General features: G+C 47.3%; 1 protein-coding gene across 2 annotated transcripts in view; it reads left to right on the plus strand.

The window, feature by feature from the left end:
* LOC137377462 (B-cell scaffold protein with ankyrin repeats-like) overlaps positions 1 to 21,525 on the plus strand; it is a 264,713-nt gene that overhangs the window by 17,001 nt on the left and 226,187 nt on the right. For both annotated transcript variants that reach the window (XM_068047063.1, XM_068047072.1), the window contains one exon: positions 20,726 to 20,803. In XM_068047063.1, coding sequence (XP_067903164.1) covers positions 20,726 to 20,803 — 78 coding nt within the window. The remainder of the gene's footprint in view (positions 1 to 20,725; positions 20,804 to 21,525) is intronic.

Genomic DNA, 21,525 nt, shown 5'->3' on the forward strand with positions numbered 1-21,525 from the left:
GTATTTTTAAATCTGTAACTACAGGGGAACCAGACCATGCAGTGAAATCTGTTGCAATGTTCTGGGATTTGGGTATAATTTCAGCCTGAACAGATGGGCTGAAGATGGCAGTCCCACTTTCCTCACTCATGTTAGCAGCAAAGCTGTCCACTCCCCAACGCACTCAGGAAATCCCAACAGAGCCAAAACTAGACGGAGACTCGGTGCATCCAGGTCACTTCCCAAAATCCAACCTCCAATCTCCAACCCCCGACCCCCTCCAACCCACAACCCCTCCTGCCTCAGCATTTATCCCCATGTCTCTTCCCCACTATCACCCCAGCTTCCCTCACCCTCTCCGTGCCCTGGCCACCTAGCAGACCACACCCTCCCACCACAGCCCATTCTATGAATCCCTGCTGCTTACAGTGGGCACGTTATAATTGAAGGCTGGTATAATGTTTGGCACACTTTATGGTGAGCATCACATCACCATGAGTGTCAGTGATAGCTTCTATCACATCAAAAATAACGTCAGCAGTGTGACGAGCTTAAGCATGTGGAGACATATTAACAAAGTGGTGAAATTAAAACACTGATATATTTATAGCAAAATGAGAAATTGCAACGTAACATAAAGCATTTCTATAGGAGTGGTTCTCTGACCCAAAGGTTAAAACAATTAAATTGAACAAGTACTTTAGCTTCATGAGGTCATGCAGTCATTTGCCTCCTGGTTTTAGACTTGCTCCATCTTAATCTTTGATCTCACAAAACAGCTGAAATCTCGAAGGCTGTGTATTTCAATCACGTTCCAGCAAATGGATAACATCAGTTTCAAGCAGTGCCTGTATGTCTGTTTTGCTTTAATACTGAGTGTTCATCCTCTCCTTCAATCACTGAGTAGTGAACTGTACTGTTCCAGTTTGATCTGATGTGGTGACAGTGGCTCGTACCAGTCTAATGGGCTGATTATTGCCTGGTTGGGCAGCCATAAAGACGGGGCTAAATTGTGGCGAGTCGAAGAGACTTAGTAGTTGGCAGGAAAAAAGACAGAGGCGCAAGGGGAGAGCCAACTGTGCGACAGCCCCGACAAACAAATTTCTTTGCAGCACCTGTGGAAGAGCCTGTCACTCCAGAATTGGCCTTTATAGCCACCCCAGGCGCTGCATCACAAACCACTGACCACCTCCAGGCGCGTATCCATTGTCTCTCGAGATAAGGAGGCCCAAAAAAAAAAAAATTGCCTGGTTGACTGAGCTCATCCCAAAATAAAGTGAGCGCTTAAGAAGCTGTAACTGGCAACTTCAAAATTGACATTAATGCAAATGGCTAATGGTTATTATTGTCTGATCACTATCAGCAACTGCCTGTTTTAGACATTGACATATTGGGGTGAGGTCTATGTGGAAGTACAGTATGATACAGGAAGCCCTGTCGTGTGCCATCACTAACATTTAACCATTTCTATTCAGCCAGTAATTGGATGGAAAATCTATACAATTCTGCAGCAGTATCTTTAAACACCTCAATGATGCCAATTGCCAATAATACACATTTAATTAGTTTACTTTAATTGGCTTTGTCCAAGACTGCTTTCGTGTTAAAACAATAGATGAATTTTCTGTCTGTTAGGATCCAGTAGTACACACTTTAATATGTCACGTGTTTGAAGGATCAGAATCTTAATTAATCAGAATTTAAAAACTAAATGCATATCACAGGTTAGGATTGTTTGTGGAGTTTGTGATTTTTGATTCAAATTTTCTATCATTAAAGGATTCCCATCCTTGCAAAAAATGGAACTTTTGCCAATTATGTTCATGACAGAAATGCTACAAGTATTTAAGGACAAGCAATCCGACTGGGGATTTTCTTTGCTTGCTAAGAGAATACTAAAGTGACTGAGCTGCTGAGGACATCCTGAATAGACCCTTCAGAGTTTTTTAAAGATATGCTTTCGGTTAACAGAAATAATTAAAAGGCAATGGAATCTCAAGAATGTTGGAATACAAAGGGATACAACTGATGTTACAGTTATATAAAGTAGATGGACTTAAGATACAGATCAGCCATGATCTAATTGAATGATGGAACAGTCTCGTGGGGCTGAACAGCCTCCTCCTGTTCCTATGTTCCTATGTTGGGAGTTGTACATCTTTTTAGTGAGTTTGTCAATGGCTGCAGAAACTTCCCACACACAACTGATAAACTTCAGTGCTTAACTTTGACAGGCCTGCACTGCGCTGTAATGTTCTAATTCTAATTCTAATATCTTGACCTACAGCTGTAGCCCCACGCAATAATCTCTTTATTAAAAAACCTTCAGGTAAATAGGTCATCTAAGAGAAATCAGACCACTTAACTGTCAGTGGAGAAGGGATTTATTTATCAGTGGACTGTAAGTTACCAGACCTCACTGTCAAATATTAATGTTAATGCCAAAACTTATTAATTTATGGAAGGGATTATTCAAAAATGAACTTCAGTGCTTTGAGGAAATTAAAATAATGAGCTGAATGTTGTGTAAAGAAGCTGCTTCTTCAGATTAGACATCTACCCAGAGAGTGATGAGAATGTGGAACTGACAAGAAGTGGTTGAGGTGAATAGCATAGATGCATTTGAAGGGAAACTGGATAAATACATGAGGGAGAAAGAAATAGAATGATCTACTGATAGGAGGCTCATGTGAAGTTGAAACACTGGAATAGACCTGTTGGTTTTTGTGCTCGACATTTGATGTGACACACACTAGTTTGAGAATTTTACATCGTCATGTTTATTTATAGATACAGCACTGAAACAGGCCCTTCAGCCCACCTAGTCTGTGCTGACCAACAACCACCCATTTATACTAACCCTACTGTAATCCCATATTCCCTATCACCTCCCTACACTAGGGGCAATTTACAATGGCCAATTTACCTATCACCTGCAAGTCTTTGGCAGTGAGAGGAAACCAGAGCACCCGGCGAAAACCCACGCGGCCACAGGGAGAACTTGCAAACTCCGCACAGGCAGTACCCAGAATTGAACCCGGGTCGCTGGAGCTGTGAGGCTGCGGTGCTAACCACTGCGCCACTGTGCCGCCACTGATCCTCTTGCGCCAATACTATAGCACAGGCATTGAGACAACTACTCCTTGGGTGTTGTGTGTGGCTACACAAAAAAATGGAGTCAATTTCATTAATTAGTACAAATGTGAACTCATTTGAATATTGAAATGTCCCTCTTGACAAACTCAGAGAAGGCCGTGTAAGACGATGATGGGATTCCCTGCGTCATTTTATTTAAAGACTCACAGAACAAAAACAACAGCCTTTACAGCCAAGGTCCAGAGGAGGAGATGGACTAGGCGACCCAGGAAAAAAATTAATCATTTCTCTTGTCCTTCCGTGGTAGCAGGATTGTAATTTCCCAATACACACTGCAGGAAGGCATGGCCCCAAGTTGGGTGTATCCATTCATAAAATGTATCCTCCTGTTCCATTGCATTCACAAATATTGTGAGCAATGGGGTTATTTTTTGTCCCTGGTCACTATTTTTAGTTTAGAGATACAGCACTGAAACAGGCCCTTCGGCCCACCGAGTCTGTGCCGACCATCAACCACCCATTTTACACTAATCTCATATTCCTACCACATCCCCACCTGTCCCTATATTTCCCTACCACCTACCTATAGAAGTGGTAATTTATAATGGCCAATTTACCTACCAACCTGCAAGTCTTTTGGCTTGTGGGAGGAAACCGGAGCACCCGGAGAAAACCCACGCAGACACAGGGAGAACTTGCAAACTCCACACAGGCAGTACCCAGAATTGAACCCAGGTCGCTGGAGCTGTGAGGCTGCGGTGCTAACCACTGCGCCACTGTGCCGCCCACTGTGCTTCTGTTTGTCTCAGCTCTCTGTCTTCTATTGCACAGCCAATGTTAATCCTTTCAAACAATTTGTAATTTGTTCTGAATTTTAACCTAGACTCACATGGGGAACTTTGTCAAATGCCTTTTGTAAATTACCCTCACCATGTGTTTAGTTACCACATGTGTAAATGTCAGAGATTAGCAAGGAAAGTGCTGGATAATTTCTCTCTACATAGTCAGGGGTGTTAGGTTCAATGATAGCAAACCTCCAGCTACTTATAGATAATACACAACGGCTGGAATGGAAACTAGAATTGTTCCTGACTTTGGGAATCACTTACATAGCAGGGACTGGGTTAACAAAACTGTCACAGCTCAATTGTTTAGAAACCCGGCTACTTTTTCTTCTTAAACCCCATTTTTGGCATTACCATTATGAAGAGTACTGAGGGAACAAAGAACAAAGAAAATTACAGCACAGGAACAGGCCCTTCGGCCCTCCAAGCCTGCGCCGATCCAGATCCTCTATCTAAACATGTCGCCTATTTTCTAAGGGTCTGTATCTCTTTGCTTCCTGCCCATTCATGTATCTGTCTAGATACATCTTAAAAGACGATATCGTGCCCGCGTCTACCACCTCCACTGGCAACACGTTCCAGGCACCCACCACCCTCTGCGTAAAGAACTTTCCACGCATATCCCCCCTAAACTTTTCCCCTTTCACTTTGAACTCGTGACCCCTAGTAATTGAATCCCCCACTCCGGGAAAAAGCTTCTTGCTATCCACCCTGTCTATACCTCTCATGATTTTGTACACCTCAATCAGGTCCCCCCTCAACCTCCGTCTTTCTAATGAAAATAATCCTAATCTACTCAACCTCTCTTCATAGCTAGCGCCCTCCATACCAGGCAACATCCTGGTGAACCTCCTCTGCACCCTCTCCAAAGCATCTACATCCTTTTGGTAATGTGGCGACCAGAACTGCACGCAGTATTCCAAATGTGGCCGAACCAAAGTCTTATACAACTGTAACATGACCTGCCAATTCTTGTACTCAATACCCCGTCCGATGAAGGAAAGCATGCCGTATGCCTTCTTGACCACTCTATTGACCTGCGTTGCCACCTTCAGGGAACAGTGGACCTGAACACCCAAATCTCTCTGTACATCAGTTTTCCCCAGGACTTTCCCCAGGAGTGCTGCACTGTTGGAGAACATAAGAAATAGGAGCAGGATTAGGTCACTCGACCCTTGAGCCTGCTCCGCCATTCAATAAGATTGTGGCTGATCTGATTGTGGCCTTAACTCCACTTTCTTGTCTGCTCCCCGTAACCCTTGACTCCCTTGTAGATCAAAAACCTGTCTAACTCAACCTTGACTATATTCAATGACCCAGCTTCCACTGCTTTCTGGGGAAGAGAATTCCAAAGATTAACGAACCTCTAAGAGAAGAAATTCCTCCTCGTTATCTTAAAAGGGAGACCCCTTATTTTGAAAATGTTCCCCCCCCCCCCCCAGTTCTAGATTCCCCCATGAGAAAAAACACCCTCTCAGCATCTACCCTGTCAAGCCCCCCTCAAAATCTGATATATTTCAATAAGATCACCTCTCATTATTCTAAACTGCAATGAGTATGGGCCCAAACTGCTCAACCTTTCCTCATAAGACAAACCCTTCATCCCAGGAATCAGCCTAGTAAACATTCTCTGAACTGTTTCCAATGCAAGTATATCCCTCATTAAATAAGGACACCAAAACTGTTCACAGTACTCTAGGTGCGGTCTCACCAATGCCCTGCACAGTTGTAGCAAGTTGTTGTACAGTTGTTCCCTACTTTTATACTCCATCCCCCTTGCAATAAACACCAATATTCCATTTGCCTTCCTAATTACTTGCTGTACCTGCATGCTAACTTTTTATGAATATTCTGCTTTTCTATTCTTCCTACCCAAAGGGGACAACCTCACATTTTCCTACATTATACTCTATCCGCCAAATGTTTGCCCACTCACCTAACCTATCTATATCCCTTTGCAGACACTTTGTGTCCTCCTCACAACTTGCTTTCCTATCTATCTTTGTATCGTCCGCAAATTTGGCTACAATAATACACTCTGTCCCTTCATCCAAGTCAATAATATAGATAGTGATTATTTGAGGTCCCAGCACTGATCCCAGTGGCACTTCACTACTAACAATTTGCCAACCTGAAAATGCCCCATTTATCCCAACATTCTGTTTCCTGTTAGTTTTTTTTATTCATTCAGGGATGTGGGCGTCGCTGGCCAGGCCAGCATTTATTGCCCATCCCTAATTGCCCTTGAGAAGGTGGTGGTGAGCTGCCTTCTTGAACCACTGCAGTCCATGTGGGGTAGGTACACCCATAGTGCTGTTAGGAAGGGAGTTCCAGGATTTTGACCCAGCGACAGTGAAGGAACTTCGATATAATTCCAAGTCAGGATGGTGTGCGACTTGGAGGGAACTTGCAGAATTAGTTATCCAATCCTCTATCCATGCTCTTATCTTGTGTAATAACCTTTTATGTGGCACCTTATAAAATGTCTTTTGGAAATCCAAATACATCTACTGCTTCCCCTTTATCCACCCTGCTTATTACGTCCTCAAAGAACTCTAATAAAAATTTATCAAACACCATTTCCCTTTCATAAAAACATGTTGACTCTGCCTGATTGCATTGATTTTCTAAATGTCCTGCTACTACTTCCTTAATAATAAATTCTAGCATTTTCCCAATTATAGATATTAGGCTAAGTGGCCTATAGTTTCCCACTTTCTGTTGCCCCTCCCTCTTGATTGGAGGTGTTACATTTGCGATTTTCCAAACCACTGGGACCTTTCCAGAATCTAGAGAATTTTGGAAGATTACAACCAGTGCATCCACAATCTCTGCAGCCACTTCTTTTAAGACACTAGGATGCAAGCCATCAGGTCCAGGGGACTTGTCAGCCTTTAGTCTCGTTATTTTTCCTAGTACTTTTCCTCCAGTAATGGTGATTGTTTGAAGTTCCTCTTTCCCTTTTGCCTTTTGATTTTTTACTACTCATGGGATGCTTTTTATGTCTTTTATTGTGAAGACAGATACAAAATACTTGTTGACAGTCTCTGCCATTTCCTCTTTCCCATTATTAATTCCCCAGTCTCATTCTCTAAGGGACAATCATTTATTTTAGCTACTCTCTTCCTTTCACCACCTTTCAGATGAGATGTTAAACCAAGGCCCTGTCTGCCTTCTCAGGTAGACATAAAATATCCCATGGCCACTATTTGGAAGAGCTGAGAGTGCTTGTTACTGAAACCTGAGGTGAAAAATAATCCACTGCTTAGCACCAACATCCTGCACATTTTGAGCACAAAAATTCTCTGCAAAACATGTGAAAACAATCGAGGATAACCACAAATTATAGTCAGCAGAAAAGTAGAGATGAAATCGCCAGGAGCTGACCAGTCTGACTGGTGTCAACCCCTTCATTCCCAGACAGAACATGGCGGCAGTAAATGAATGAGTAGAACAGATGATCTGGTCATTATCACATTGCTGTTTGTGGGAGCTTGCAGAGTGCAATCTGACTGCTGCGTTTGTTACATTACAACAAGGACTACACTTCAAAAGTATTTAATTGACTGTGAAGCAATTTGTGATGTTTTAAGGTGTGAAAGGTGCTGTATTGAATCATGCAGCACTGAATGAGGCTATTCAGCCCATCATATCTGTGCCAGCTCTTTGAAAGAGCTATCCAATTAGTCCCACTCCCCCTGCTCTTTCCCCTTACTCCTGCAAATTTTTTCCTTTTCAAGTATTCTGCAATTCCCTTTTGAAAGTTACTATTGAATCTGCTTCCAAGGCCCTTTCAGACAGCGCATTCCAGATCATCATAACTCACTGCGTAAAAACATTCTCCTCATCTCCCCCTCTGGTTCTTTTGCCACTTTCCATAAATGTTACTGACCCTCCTGCCAGTGGAAACATATATAGTTACAATATCAGAACCATTCATAATTTTGTACAGGAGCCTAGAGTTTTTTGTTGATTATGTTATGGAGTCCAGGAGAATTTTGTTTTTTTAGGTAATCAAGTTTTCTGTTGAACTGTGGAATTTCTTTTTATAATTGGCTCATGGGATGTGGGCATCGCTGGCCAGGCCAGTATTTATGGCCCATCCCTAATTGCCCTTGAGAAGGTGGTGGTGAGCTGCCTTCTTGAACCGCTGCAGTCCATGTGGGGTAGGTACACCCACAGTGCTATTAGGAAGGGGAGTTACAGGATTTTGACCCAGCGACAGTGAAGGAACGGCGATATAGTTCCAAGTCAGGATGGTGTGTGACTTGGAGGGGAACTTGCAGGTGGTGGCGTTCCCATGCATCTACTGCCCTTGTCCTTCTAGGTGGTAGAGGTCACGGATTTGGAAGGTGCTGTCAAAGGAGCCTTGGTGCGTTGCTGCAGTGCATCTTGTAGATGGTACACAATGCTACTGTGTGTTGGTGCTGGAGGGAGTGAATGTTTGTGGATGGTGTGCCAATCAAGCGGGCTACTTTGTCCTGGACGGTGTCGAGCTTCTTGAGTGTTTTTGGAGCTGCACCCATCCAGGCAATTGGAGAGTATTCCATCACACTCCTGACTTATGCCTTGTAGATGGTGGACAGGCTTTGGGGAGTCAGGAGGTGAGTTACTCGCCGCAGGATTCCTAGCCTCTGACCTGCTCTTGCAGCCACGGTATTTATATAGCTACTCCAGTTCAGTTTCTGGTCAATAGTAACCCCCAGCATGTTGATAGTGGGGGATTCAGCGATGGTAATGCTGTTGAATGTCAAAGGGAGATGGTTAGATTCTCTCATGTTGGAGATGGTCATTGCCTGGCACTTGTGTGCCGCGAATGATACTTGCCACTTATCAGCCCAAGCCTGGATATTGTCCAGGTCTTGCTGCATTTCTACATGGACTGCTTCACTATCTGAGGAGTCACGAATGGTGCTGAACATTGTGCAATCATCAGCGAACATCTCCACTTCTGACCTTATGACTGAAGGAAGGTCATTGATGAAGCAGCTGAAGATGGTTGGGCCTAGGACACTACCCTGAGGAACTCCTGCAGTGATGTCTTGGAGCTCAGATGATTGACCTCCAACAACCACAACCATCTTCCTTTGCGTTAGGTATGACTCCAACCAGCGGAGAGTTTTCCGCCTGATTCCCATCGACTCCAGTTTTGCTCGGGCTCCTTGATGCCATACTCGGTCAAATGCTGCCTTGATGTCAAGGGCAGTCACTCTCACCTCACCTCACCTCTTGAGTTCAGCTCTTTTGTCCATGTTTGAACCAAGGCTGTAATGAGGTCAGGAGCTGAGTGGCCCTGGTGGAACCCAAACTGAGCGTCACTGAGCAGGTTATTGCTAAGCAAGTGCCACTTGATGGCACTGTTGATGACACCTTCCATCACTTTACTGATGATTGAGAGTAGGCTGATGGGGCGGTAATTGGCCGGATTGGACTTGTCCTGCTCTTTGTGTACAGGACATACCTGGGTACGTTTCCATGTTGCAGGGTAGATGCCAGTGTTGTAGCTGTACTGGAACAGCTTGGCTAGGAGCGCGCCAAGTTCTGCAGCACAGATCTTCGGTACTATTGCCGGAATATTGTCAGGGCCCATAGCTTTTGCAGTATCCAGTGCCTTCAGTCGTTTCTTGATATCATGCGGAGTGAATCAAATTGGCTGACGACTGGCATCTGTGATGCTGGGGACTTCAGGAGGAGGCCGAGATGGATCATCAACTCGGCACTTCTGGCTGAAGATTGTTGCAAATGCGTCAGCCTTATCTTTCACACTGATGTGCTGGGCTCCACCATCATTGAGGATGAGGATATTTGTGGAGCCACCTCCTCCAGTTCGTTGTTTAATTGTCCACCACCATTCACGGCTGAATGTGGCAGGACTGCAGAGCTTAGATGTGATCCATTGGTTATGGGATCGCTTAGCTCTGTCTATTGCATGCTGCTTATGCTGTTTGGCATGCAAGTAGTCCTGGGTTGTAGCTTCACCAGGTTGACACCTCATTTTGAGGTATGCCTGGTGCTGCTCCTGGCATGCCCTCCTGAACTCTTCATTGAACCAGGGTTGGTCTCCTGGCTTGATGGTAATGGTAGAGTGGGGGATATGTCGGGCCATGAGGTTACAGATTGTGGTTGAGTACAATTCTGCTGCTGCTGATGGCCCACAGCACCTCATGGATGCCCAGTTTTGCATTGCCAGATCTGTTCGAATTCTATCCCATTTAGCACGGTGACAGTGCCACACAACATGATGGAAGGTATCCTCAATGTGAAGGCGGGACTTTGTCTCCTCATGGACTGTGCGGTGGTCATTCCTACCAATACTGACATGGATAGATGCATCTGCAACAGGCAGATTGATGAGGATGAGGTCAAGTATGTTTTTCCCTCTTGTTGGTTCCCCCACCACCTGCCGCAGACCCAGTCTAGCAGCTATGTCCTTTAGTACACGGCCAGCTCGGTCAGTAGTGATGCTACCGAGCCACTCTTGGTAATGGACATTGAAGCCCCCCACCCAGAGTACATTCTGTACCCTTGACACACTCAGTGCTTCCTCCAAGTGTTGATCAACATGGAGGAGCACTGACTTATCAGCTGAGGGAGGGCGGTAGGTAGTAATCAGCAGGAGGTTACCTTGCCCATGTTTGACCTGATGCCATGAAACTTCATATGGTCCAGAGTCGATGTTGAGGACTCCCAGGGGAACTCCCTCCCAACTGTATACCACTGTGCTGCTACCTCTGCTGGGTCTGTCCTGCTGTGGGTCTGGAGTCACATGTAGGCCGACCAGGTAAGGACAGCAGATTTCCTTCTCTAAATTGATGGTAGAAGACACAGATACTGGAGTTGGATCTTTCTAAGCACTGACTGGGTGTGAGGTTTGGGGTAGCATTTGGTTCATTTGGATTTTTACACAGGGAGATGATAGAATCTCCCATAACTTTATAATTTAGAGAGGAGACGTTTGATAGAACTTTATTTTCTTTGTGGTTCTGTTGGTGCTTCGCTCCCTCAGGAGATTAAATGAATTGGGTAGAGTCCATGATTGATAAGGCTATACCTGGTCCACTAAAGGGAAATCGTTTAGTAATGGGTTACACATGTGAATGACACAGAGGCATGGCTTCAGGGAAAAACATTAAAGGCATCAGCAGAATGTGGAAATAGCCATCAGAGACTTATTTTAAGAAAAAGACATAGGCACATGGATGGATCACATGGAGTTTGCAAATCTGCCTTTGGTGGGTTACAGTCTGTTCTACATGTTGGTTGAGCCAACATTATGGGCTGGTTGGTGTTTGCTCTGTGCGTGGGATTTGCAGTCAAATGGTACAGATGGAAATGGAGAAATGCTGAATCCTCTCAGAGATGTGTCAAATTACAAATGAATGAGCTCCAGAAATGAGCAGTAAGGTCTCTTCCTTATCCCCAAAAAGTCTCTTTGTGCTGCACCACAGGCAGGGGGGTAGCTGTCAAATAAATCACAAACAAACTCCAGCCGAGACTGTTACAAGTGGCAGATTTGTGATTTCCAATTTACCAGCTGTGGGTGAAAGATGCCGTCTACCATCTGTTTCAGAATGATAGGAAGTTGCATCTTGGTGATTATTATCAGGGCTTGTGAGATTTAACAAATGGAAACTTAGACCTCATTCGCTCTCTCACTGCAGAGATTTGAGCATAAAATGCAGGCTGGTCCTCCCAGTACAGTACTGAGGGAGTGCTGCACTGTCAGAGCGTCAGTACTGAGGGAGTGCTGCACTGTCAGAGCGTCAGTACTGAGGGAGTGCTGCACTGTCGGAGGGTCAGTACTGAGGGAGTGCTGCACTGTCAGAGCGTCAGTACTGAGGGAGTGCTGCACTGTCAGAGGGTCAGTACTGAGGGAGTGCTGCACTGTCAGAGGGTCAGTACTGAGGGAGTGCTGCACTGTCAGAGGGTCAGTACTGAGGGAGTGCTGCACTGTCAGAGGGTCAGTACTGAGGGAGTGCTGCACTGTCAGAGGGTCAGTACTGAGGGAGTGCTGCACTGTCAAAGGGTCAGTACTGAGGGAGTGCTGCACTGTCAGAGGGTCAGTACTGAGGGAGCGCTGCACTGTCAGAGGGTCAGTACTGAGGGAGTGCTGCACTGTCAGAGGGTCAGTACTGTGCGAGTGCTGCACTGTCGGAGGGTCAGTACTGAGGGAGTGCTGCACTGTCGGAGGGTCAGCACTGAGGGAGTGCTGCACTGTCGGAGGGTCAGTACTGAGGGAGCGCTGCACTGTCAGAGGGTCAGTACTGAGGGAGTGCTGCACTGTCAGAGGGTCAGTACTGAGGGAACGCTGCACTGTCAGAGGGTCAGTACTGAGGGAGCGCTGCACTGTCAGAGGGTCAGTACTGAGGGAGTGCTGCACTCAGAGGGTCAGTACTGAGAGAGTGCTGCACTGTCGGAGGGTCAGTACTGAGGGAGCGCTGCACTGTCAGAGGGTCAGTACTGAGGGAGTGCTGCACTGTCAGAGGGTCAGTACTGAGGGAGTGCTGCACTGTCAGAGGGTCAGTACTGAGGGAGTGCTGCACTGACAAAGGGTCAGTACTGAGGGAGTGCTGCACTGTCAGAGGGTCAGTACTGAGGGAGCGCTGCACTGTCGGAGGGTCAGTACAGAGGGAGTGCTGCACTGTCAGAGGGTCAGTACTGAGGGAGTGCTGCACTGTCAGAGGGTCAGTACTGAGGGAGTGCTGCACTGTCAGAGGGTCAGTACTGAGGGAGTGCTGCACTGACAAAGGGTCAGTACTGAGGGAGTGCTGCACTGTCAGAGGGTCAGTACTGAGGGAGTGCTGCACTGTCAGAGGGTCAGTACTGAGGGAGTGCTGCACTGTCAGAGGGTCAGTACTGTGGGAGTGCTGCACTGTCGGAGGGTCAGTACTGAGGGAGCGCTGCACATTCGGAGGGTCAGTACTGAGGGAGTGCTGCACTGTCGGAGGGTCAGTACTGAGGGAGTGCTGCACTGTCGGAGGGTCAGTACTGAGGGAGCGCTGCACTGTCAGAGGGTCAGTACTGAGGGAGCGCTGCACTGTCAGAGGGTCAGTACTGAGGGAGTGCTGCACTGTCAGAGGGTCAATACTGAGGGAGTGCTGCTCTGTCAGAGGGTCAGTACTGAGGGAGCGCTGCACTGTCAGAGGGTCAGTACTGAGGGAGCGCTGCACTGTCAGAGGGTCCGTACTGAGGGAGCGCTGCACTGTCAGAGGGTCAGTACTGAGGGAGTGCTGCACTGTCAGAGGGTCAGTACTGAGGGAGTGCTGCACTGTCAGAGGGTCAGTACTGAGGGAGTGCTGCACTGTCAGAGGGTCAGTACTGAGGGAGCGCTGCACTGTCAGAGGGTCAGTACTGAGGGAGTGCTGCACTGTCAGAGGGTCAGTACTGAGGGAGCGCTGCACTGTCAGAGGGTCAGTACTGAGGGAGCGCTGCACTGTCAGAGGGTCAGTACTGAGGGAGTGCTGCACTGTCAGAGGGTCAGTACTGAGGGAGTGCTGCACTGTCGGAGGGTCAGTACTGAGGGAGCGCTGCACTGTGGGAGGGTCAGTACTGAGGGAGCGCTGCACTGTTGGAGGGTCAGAATTGAGAGAGGGCTACACTGTTGGAGGGTCAGTACTGTGGGAGTGCTGCACTGTCGGAGGGTCAGTACTGAGGGAGTGCTGCACTGATGGAGGGTCAGTACTGAGGGAGCACTGCACAGTCGGAGGGTCAGTACTGAGAGAGTGGTGCACTGTCAGAGGGTCAGTACTGAGGGAGCGCTGCACTGTTGCAGGGTCAGAATTGAGGGAGCACTGCACTGTAGGAGGGTCAGTACTGAGGGAGCACTGCACAGTCGGAGGGTCAGTACTGAGGGAGTGCTGTACTGTCGGAGGGTCAGTACTGAGGGAGTGCTGCACTGTTGCAGGGTCAGAATTGAGGGAGCACTGCACTGTAGGAGGGTCAGTACTGAGGGTGCACTGCACAGTCGAAGGGTCAGTACTGAGGGAGTGCTGCACTGATGGAGGGTCAGTACTGAGGGAGTGCTGCACTGTCGGAGGGTCAGTTTTGAGGGAGCGCTGCACTGTCAGAGGGTCAGTACTGAGGGAGTGCTGCACTGTCAGAGGGTCAATACTGAGGGAGTGCTGCTCTGTCAGAGGGTCAGTACTGAGGGAGCGCTGCACTGTCAGAGGGTCAGTACTGAGGGAGCGCTGCACTGTCAGAGGGTCAGTACTGAGGGAGCGCTGCACTGTCAGAGGGTCAGTACTGAGGGAGTGCTGCACTGTCAGAGGGTCAGTACTGAGGGAGTGCTGCACTGTCAGAGGGTCAGTACTGAGGGAGTGCTGCACTGTCAGAGGGTCAGTACTGAGGGAGCGCTGCACTGTCAGAGGGTCAGTACTGAGGGAGTGCTGCACTGTCAGAGGGTCAGTACTGAGGGAGCGCTGCACTGTCAGAGGGTCAGTACTGAGGGAGTGCTGCACTGTCAGAGGGTCAGTACTGAGGGAGTGCTGCACTGTCGGAGGGTCAGTACTGAGGGAGCGCTGCACTGTTGAAGGGTCAGTACTGAGGGAGCGCTGCACTGTTGGAGGGTCAGAATTGAGAGAGGGCTACACTGTTGGAGGGTCAGTACTGTGGGAGTGCTGCACTGTCGGAGGGTCAGTACTGAGGGAGTGCTGCACTGATGGAGGGTCAGTACTGAGGGAGCACTGCACAGTCGGAGGGTCAGTACTGAGAGAGTGGTGCACTGTCAGAGGGTCAGTACTGAGGGAGCGCTGCACTGTTGCAGGGTCAGAATTGAGGGAGCACTGCACTGTAGGAGGGTCAGTACTGAGGGTGCACTGCACAGTCGAAGGGTCAGTACTGAGGGAGTGCTGCACTGATGGAGGGTCAGTACAGAGGGAGCACTGCACAGTCGGAGGGTCAGTACTGAGAGAGTGGTGCACTGTCGGAGGGTCAGTACTGAGGGAGCGCTGCACTGTTGCAGGGTCAGAATTGAGGGAGCACTGCACTGTAGGAGGGTCAGTACTGAGGGTGCACTGCACAGTCGGAGGGTCAGTACTGAGGGAGTGCTGCACTGTCGGAGGGTCAGTACTGAGGGAGTGCTGCACTGACGGAGGGTCAGTACTGAGGGAGCACTGCACAGTCGGAGGGTCAGTACTGAGAGAGTGCTGCACTGTCAGAGGATGAGTACTGAGGGAGTGCTGCACTGTCGGAGGGTCAGAATTGAGGGTTGTGAAAGGCACTATATAAATGCAAGTCTTTCTTTCTCTGTTGTGTTGAACTAGCTGTTGTCAGCTTTTGGGTTGCTACAATAAGTCTCAAAAACCCTGGGATGAATTTTCTTCGAGTGATGGCGGTCCCGGCAGTCGGCTGGAAGGTGAGGGGAGACTCCGCCTCGGCCCTCCATCTGACACCTATTGCAATTTTACAGTGGGCAGGCAATTAACTGACCGCTGTCGGGTCGCTGTCCCTTTATGGGATGAGCTCCCGCCTCCAGAACCAGGCTATTCAGGAGAGAAATTCGGAAACACTTCTTCACACAAAGGGTAGTTGTTTTTATGGAACTGTCTCCCGCAGAAAGCAGTAGATGTCAGATCAGTTAATAATTTTAAATCTGTGATCGATATCTTTTACTGACCAAGGATATAAAGAGATGTGGAGACAAGGTGGGTGATAGAGTTAGGATACAATTTAGCCATTATCTCACTGAATGGCAGAACAGGCTTGAGGGGTTGAATGGCCTCCTCCTGTTCCAGTGTTCCCTCAGCCCATACATATCAACATACGAATTAGGAACAGGAGTAGGCCACTCGGCCCTTCGAACCTGCTCCACCATTCAATAATTTCATGGCTGAACTGATTACTCCACATTTCCACCTACCCCTGTTAACCTTTCACCTCCTTGCTTACCAAGAATCTATCTACCTCTGCCTTAAAAATATTCAAAGACTCTGCTTCCACCGCCTTTTGAGGAAGAGAATTCCAAAGACTCACGACCCTCAGAGAAATAATTTCTTCTCATCTCTGTTTTAAATGGGTGACCCCTTATTTTTAAACAGTGACCCCTAGTTCGAGATTCTCCCACAAGAGGAAACATCCTTTCCACATCCATCCTGTCAAGACCCCTCAGGATCTTATCTGTTTCAAACAAGTCACCTCTTACTCTTCCAAACTCCAGTGGATACAAGCCTAGCCTGTCCAACCTTCCCTCGTAAGACAACCCGCCCATTCCAGGTATTAGTCTAGTAAATCTTCTCTGTACTGCCTCCAATGTATTTACATCCTTCCTTAAATAAGGAGACCAGTACTGTACTCAGTAATCCAGATGTGATCACATCAATGCCCTGTATAGCTGAAGCATAACCTCCCTACTTTTGAATTCAATTCCCCTCGTGATAAAAGATAACATTCTATTAGCTTTCCTTATTACGTGCTGTACCTGCATACTAACCTTTTGCGATTCATGAACTCGGGCACCCAGATCCCTCTGCATCTGATTTACAATGCTATGATTTCATTTCGCTGTCACTTCCTCAGTTAATAGTTTGATATATTTTTATCATTAATCTTTAATGATATAAAATTCATCATTCAATAATTAAATTGTGGTCCAGTGAATATCTGGGAGACTACAAACTATATGATGATACAAATCCTATGTTTTGGGTGAAGTGATCACAAAGTAGTTGAAAAGAAGTTAAATAGCGTCATGATTTAAGACTGTGACTTTAATTAACTTTTCAAAAGGGGCCTGTATTTTCTGAGAAGTCAACGTACATTGTCTGATTCCAATTGGTTACTCACCTATAGCTATTGATTTTCTGTAGGATCTTGAGGTAGGTGTCTGAACATGGAACTGACTGACTGACTCCTGACTGACAGGACAAAGTGGGGCTGATGGGAGGGTGAGAATGATCGATTCCTGTGGATGCAGTCCACAAAAACACTTATTAACTTCAGGTTTGGATTTGGAGGTGAAGTGAATGTATTATGAGGAATGTTTGTTGAATGGGTCTGTGAAACAATGAGATTATAGATGAATTTATAAAAATGTGCTTGTTTCCGATTGATATCTTTGGAATGTCCTGAGGTTGTGAAAGGCACTATATAAATGCAAATCAGTCTGTCTTTCCTTCCTTCTTTCAATCCATCTTTCTCTTGCTCTCTCTCTCTCTCTCTTTCATTGATTCTTCCCTGTTTATGATTGTTGATTAAGTTGTAACTTTGTGCAGCTCATACATATTTGGTTTTGTCTGGAGCTTATGATCAGCATTCAATATTTGTGTTTAAATTTGAAAGTGAGAAAGTACTTCAGAGTAAAAGATTATTCTGATTCTATTCTTCCTCATTTTTATTCACACAATTCCTGGATTAATAAACAACAGTCTGTACACTCGTCTTATTACAAAACGACTAATTGGAAGACAGAATTTTTGGGTTATGTTACAGATGGAGAATTGGAGGTAAGAACAGTAATAGAAAGCAGAATGGCAAATAGCTCCAAGTGAAGCTTCGTAACTATGGAGGCAACATTGGTGGTGATAATGATGATCTACAGTGTAACACCCATCATCATGTCTACATTGCTGAGGGCTTGCACTGTCTTCAGGGAAAGGGTTCTGAGGGCCTAGACGGAGACAGAGATTTCAGGTTTTTCTACTTTGGGAACTGGATGGTTTCTGTGAGTCAGCTCAGTTGGGGCAGATTTTCATCTGGTAGCACGTTGGTGTAAAGAATGACCTCAGTACAGCACGTGGGGGAAATCTGGGTTCAAAGGATCACATGTACATAATGGAGCCTGTTTGATTTTCCATTCATTGGTTTAAATAGTTAAAATATCAGGTCTGCAAACTCCCCTCACTCTCCATAATTTCCTGTCGTGAATCAGAGAATTACATCAAACTACTGCAGCACAGAAAGAGGCCGATGTTTATGCTCCACACAAGATTGATAGATTTTTGTTGGTTAAGGGTATTGAGAATCAAAGCAGGTAGATAGAATGAAGATACAGATCAGCCATGATCTCATTGAAAGGCTTGAGGGGCTGAATGGCCTCCTCCTGTTCCTGTGTAACAGGCTCGAGGGGCTGAATGGCCTCCTCCTGTTCCTGTGTAACAGGCTCGAGGGGCTGAATGACCTCCTCCTGTTCCTGTGTATTCTTTTGTGGATCCCTAACATCACTTACCTTGAGAAGCACAAAATATATAATTGTAAGAATGACTTGTTTTCATGACTGTGAGCATCGGATCATCAGATATTCATACAATCCTTTTATATGGTTCAACAGAAACTTGTCACAAACAGACGTACATGAATAGCTGATATCTCAATAGTCCTGTTGTCACACAGACATTCACAGAATGAACTCCACTCACTGGGTTTCTGGGTTATCGTGCATCCATTTCCTTTTTTACAAACACAAGCATTTCCCGGGAAAACACAGCCAATCCCGAACGAACTAGAAAGAGGCAAAAGTAGAAATGGGAAAAAAGGGACCAACACAATTTGTAATTCAAACTGACAAATGCGTTTCTTTTCCAAGCTGTAGCGTAACAATTCTTTCCAGAAAACACTGAGCGTATAAACAGATGAATGTTTTCTCTGTGCTCTGGGAAAACATAGATTGAGTCCAACATAATAAACAGATGAATGACTGCCTTCGCTCAGACTCCATTGCGTTCAGGACTCTCACATCAACAACAACAACTTGCATTTCTATAGCGCCTTTCACAGCCTCAGGACATCCCAAAGTGCTTAACAGCCAATTAAGTACTTTTTGAAATGTAGTCCATGTTGTAAAGTAGGAAACACAGAAGCCAATTTGTGCACAGCAAGCTCCCATGAACAGAAATGTGATAATGACCAGATAATCTTTATTTAATGGTGCTGGCTGAGGGATAAATATTGGCCCCAGGACACCGGGGAGATCTCCCCTGCTTGCCTTCAAAATAGTGCCATGGGATCTTCTACATCCACCTGAGATAGCAGACAGTGCCTCAGTTCAACATATCAGCTAAAAGGCAGCACCTCTGACAGTGCAGCACTCCCTCAGTACTGACCCTCCGACAGTGCAGCGCTCCCTCAGTACTGACCCTCTGACAGTGCAGTGCTCCCTCAGTACTGACCCTCTGACAGTGCGGCACTCCCTCAGTACTGACCCTCCGACAGTGCAGCGCTCCCTCAGTACTGACCCTCCGACAGTGCAGCGCTCCCTCAGTACTGACCCTCTGACAGTGCAGCGCTCCCTCAGTACTGACCCTCTGACAGTGCAGTGCTCCCTCAAGTACTGACCCTCTGACAGTGCAGCACTCCCTCAAGTACTGACCCTCTGACAGTGCAGCGCTCCCTCAGTACTGACCCTCTGACAGGGCAGTGCTCCCTCAGTACTGACCCTCTGACAGTGCAGCGCACCCTCAGTACTGACCCTCTGACAGTGCAGTGCTCCCTCAGTACTGACCCTCTGACAGTGCAGCACTCCCTCAGTATTGACCCTCCGACAGTGCAGCGCTCCCTCAATACTGACCCTCTGACAGTGCAGCGCTCCCTCAGTACAGACCCTCCGACAGTGCAGCGCTCCCTCAGTACTGACCCTCTGACAGTGCAGCACTCCCTCAGTACTGACCCTGTGGCAGTGCAGTACTCCCTCAGTACTGACCCTCTGACAGTGCAGCACTCCCTCAGTACTGACCCTCCGACAGTGCAGCGCTCCCTCAGTACTGACCCTCCGACAGTGCAGCGCTCCCTCAGTACTGACCCTCTGACAGTGCAGCACTCCCTCAGTACTGACCCTCTGACAGTGCAGTACTCCCTCAGTACTGACCCTGTGGCAGTGCAGCATTCCCTCATTACTGATCCTCTGACAGTGTAGTACTCCCTCAGTACTGACCCTCCGACAGTGCAGTACTCCCTCAGTACTGACCCTCCGACAGTGCAGTACTCCCTCAGTACTGACCCTCCGACAGTGCAGCACTCCCTCAGTACTGATCCTCTGACAGTGCAGCACTCCCTCAGTACTGACCTTCCGACAGTGCAGTACACCCTCAGTACTGACCCTCCGACAGTGCAGTACTCCCTCAGTACTGACCCTCCGACAGTGCAGTACTCCCTCAGTACTGACCCTCTGACAGTGCAGCACTCCCTCAGTACTGACCCTCTGACAGTGCAGCACTCCCTCAGTACTGACCCTCCGACAGTGCAGCACTCCCTCAGTACTGACCCTCCGACAGTGCAGCACTGCCTCAGTACTGACCCTCTGACAGTGCAGCACTCCCTCAGTACTGTCCCTCCGACATTACAGCACTCTCTCAGTACTGACCCTCCGACAGTGCAGCACTCCCTCAGTACTGACCCTCCCACAGAGCAGCACTCCCTCAGTACTGACCCTCCGACAGTGCAACACTCCCTCAGTACTGACCCTCTGACAGTGCAGCACTCCCTCAGTACTGACCCTCCGACAGTACAGCACTCCCTCAGTACTGACCCTCCGACAGTGCAGCACTCCCTCAGTACTAACCCTCCGACAGTGCAGCACTCCCTCAGTACTGACCCTCTGACAGTGCAGCACTCCCTCAGTACTGACCCTCTGACAGTGCAGCGCTCCCTCAGTACTGACCCTCCGACAGTGTAGTGCTCCCTCAGTACTGACCCTCTGACAGTGCAGCACTCCCTCAGTACTGACCCTCCCACAGTGCAGCACTCCCTCAGTACTGACCCTCCGACATTGCAGTGGTTTGGAGGAAATCATCAAATAAATTGTTGTGGACTGTTGTCTGATCGTGTGTTGCATCTTTCGCACACCCTAACTCTTCTCCCTTCTCTCTTTGATCTAGGCCTTTCCCAACAGCAAGAAGCTCCTGCAGATGAACTGACCTTGGAGGAGGAAAATCCCTCTGAAGTTGCACTTGCAGGTACTCCTCCTCTGCTCTGCACCAACTCAGACACTGGCACACCACACAGGAAAGATACAAAACTGGAGAGGTCTGCACTGGGGCAAACAGTCAGCGTCAGTGGGAAGACATAAATCAGGAAAGATCCATCTAGATGGGCAAGATTATGTCATAGAGGAAGTGATGTAATTAATTCTTCCACTGCTCTGATGGGTGGTCTCCCATCTTGCACCCTCTTTAAATTCCAGCTCATCCAAAACTCTGCTGCCTGTATCCAGACTCACATCATCACCCATTGCTGTGTTCACTGGCCTACATTGGCTTTCAATCCAGCAATTCCTTAATTTTAAAATTCTCATCCTTGTTTTCAAATCCTGACACACCATCACATCCTGCTTAGCTCTGTAACCTTCTCCAGCCCTACAAATCTCCAAGATCTCTACCCTTCTCCAATTCTGGCCTCTTGAGCATCCCCAAATTTAATTGTTTCACCATTGGCAGCCATGCCTTCAGCTGCCTGGGCCCTAAACTCTGGAATTCCCTCCCTAATCTCACAACCTCTCTCTCCTCCTTGAAGACACTCCTTAAAACCTATCTCTTTGAGCAAGCTTTTGGTCACCTGTCCTCATATCTCCTTATGTGACTCGGTGTCGAATTGTTTCTGATAATCACTCCTGTGAAGCACCTTGGGATGTTTTACCACATTAAAGGCGCTATATAAATGCAAGTTGTTGGTGCAATGG

Source organism: Heterodontus francisci, chromosome 1, assembly GCF_036365525.1.
Source record: "Heterodontus francisci isolate sHetFra1 chromosome 1, sHetFra1.hap1, whole genome shotgun sequence".
In the NCBI taxonomy this organism is placed as follows: Eukaryota; Metazoa; Chordata; class Chondrichthyes; order Heterodontiformes; family Heterodontidae; genus Heterodontus; species Heterodontus francisci.